Raw genomic sequence first — 1,803 nt, forward strand, 5'->3', positions numbered from 1 at the left:
TGAGGCGAAGATGACAGGGGGCGGCTGCGGGCGAGGATCGCGCTGAGGACCGGCACCTTCCGGCTCGCAGCGGGGCGAGGCAGCGCGGCTGGCGGGGGAAGGAGTTGGGGGGGCCGCCCCTGCCGCCCGGAGCCGCCGGAGGACGAGGCGGGGGAGGAAGGGAGGGCGGGCTGAGAAGGAGGCGGCGGCGGCGGCGGCGATGCGAGCGGAGACCTGAGGCAGCGGGAGGCGGCCGCCGTTGAACGCCCCCCCCGGCCCCCGCCGAGTGCCGTCGCCGCCGGAGCGCCGCGGGGGAGGGCTTTCCCCTCCGGCCGCCCCTCAGGCAGCCCTCCCTGGCCCGTCTCCCCGCCAGACCCTGTTGAATGTCGCACACCGCTTAAGGGGGGAGCGAAGCCCGGCGACCTCCCCAGCGGCCCCGGGCCCACCCCGGCCCTCCCGCCTCCCTGCCCCGCCGAGGGCAGGAGCGAGGTCCTGCCTTCGCTGACTGAGGAGGTGACTTCGACGCACCATTATCCCGTGAATCATCCCGTCGTCATTTGTCGAGGGTTGGAAGAGAAGGAAGAGGGAGCGAGGAGGGGGGAAAAAAAGCCCGCACACAGCTCATGTGGCGGTGTAGTCCTGCCTGGTCTACCTGGCACCACCGCTGGTGCTGCTGCTGCTGACAGGGATCTGCTGCCATCTCTGGTCTCCCGCTGGCTCCCACGGTACAGCCCCGGCACCGCTGGCCGCTGGATATTTCTCCTCCTCAGCCCGTCGCCTTCCCCGCTGCACATCGGGCACCTCTTTTTCGTCGGGGACGTGGAAGTTGCTGCCTCCGACATTGACACCGGTTTTGCTTCTTGAAAGATCTCCGGCCGGCTGTTCTTGGTGCTTTTTTTTTTTTTTAAGTTGATTTTAAGCCATTTAGGGTAACATCAAGATGTCCAGCAGCGTTCCAGCTGATATGGTAAGTCTTAGACTCCGTTTTTTAATAGTGTTGTTACGGAATAACGTTTCTTTCGGCCTCTTTTGGCAGAGAAGAAGGAAAGAAGAGGGGCGTGGGAAGAAAAAAAAAAAGAAAAAAGAAAGGTCTCGGTTACATATTTAAGGAACAAAAAGTTCCCAGCTAATAACCCTCCTCCCGCCCCAGATGCTGGTTCTGCTTTGCCTTTTGGTAGCGGGAGTGTGAAATCTGCAGCGTCGCCTTCTGTGTAGCAAGGCAAAGGGGGGATGCCTGCCTTCTCTTACCTATGGCAGTTACTATCTGACTGCTCTGGCTTATTTCGTGTAGCACTGCTCTTCAGCTCTGCCGAGCATTTTTTTGCGGAAAAGAAATACGAAGTAGAACATCCGGAATGATTAAACAAACCATTTCTCTTTTTTTTTTTTTTTTTCTTTCTAAACCAGCTGCAATTGACTCTCAGCCTTTCTTCCTTTTCTTCTCTGAAACTTCGCTTGTTTCTTACTGATGCTTTGTCTTCCAGTGTTGATGGAAGTTAATCTCTTCGCTTGCTGCTGGGTCAGGAGCGATAGAGAAATTCTCATGTCTTTATTTACATAGCGAGGTCCTTTGTGCACTAGCTGCAATCTGGACATTTTTCAAGGGCACTCCTAGTACTTCTTATGGCGGACTGTACTTCAGGCTGTGTTGCCTCGGTACATTTAAAGTAGGAAGGTATAGCAGGGCATGAGGAGGGAGGGTGAATCAGGTCTGCTAGGTAATCTTTCTGTTGAGCACGACTTTCCCCATTTGTATATATTTCCATAAATCACTTAATTGGAAAAAAAAAAAAAGTTGTGGCTGCAGTTTGATATGTTAGTTCT

The 1,803-nt window shown here is 55.4% G+C and overlaps 1 protein-coding gene across 1 annotated transcript in view; it reads left to right on the forward strand.

Annotated features, from left to right (window-relative positions):
- The first annotated feature begins 342 nt into the window (after positions 1 to 342).
- The window catches only part of UBL3 (ubiquitin like 3), a 56,708-nt gene continuing 55,247 nt past the window's right edge, over positions 343 to 1,803 (forward strand). The window contains exon 1 of the mRNA XM_074148853.1: positions 343 to 946. Coding sequence (XP_074004954.1) covers positions 920 to 946 — 27 coding nt within the window. The 5' untranslated portion in view covers positions 343 to 919. The remainder of the gene's footprint in view (positions 947 to 1,803) is intronic.

The sequence above is a fragment of the Numenius arquata genome, chromosome 1 (assembly GCF_964106895.1).
Source record: "Numenius arquata chromosome 1, bNumArq3.hap1.1, whole genome shotgun sequence".
NCBI classification, from domain to species: Eukaryota; Metazoa; Chordata; class Aves; order Charadriiformes; family Scolopacidae; genus Numenius; species Numenius arquata.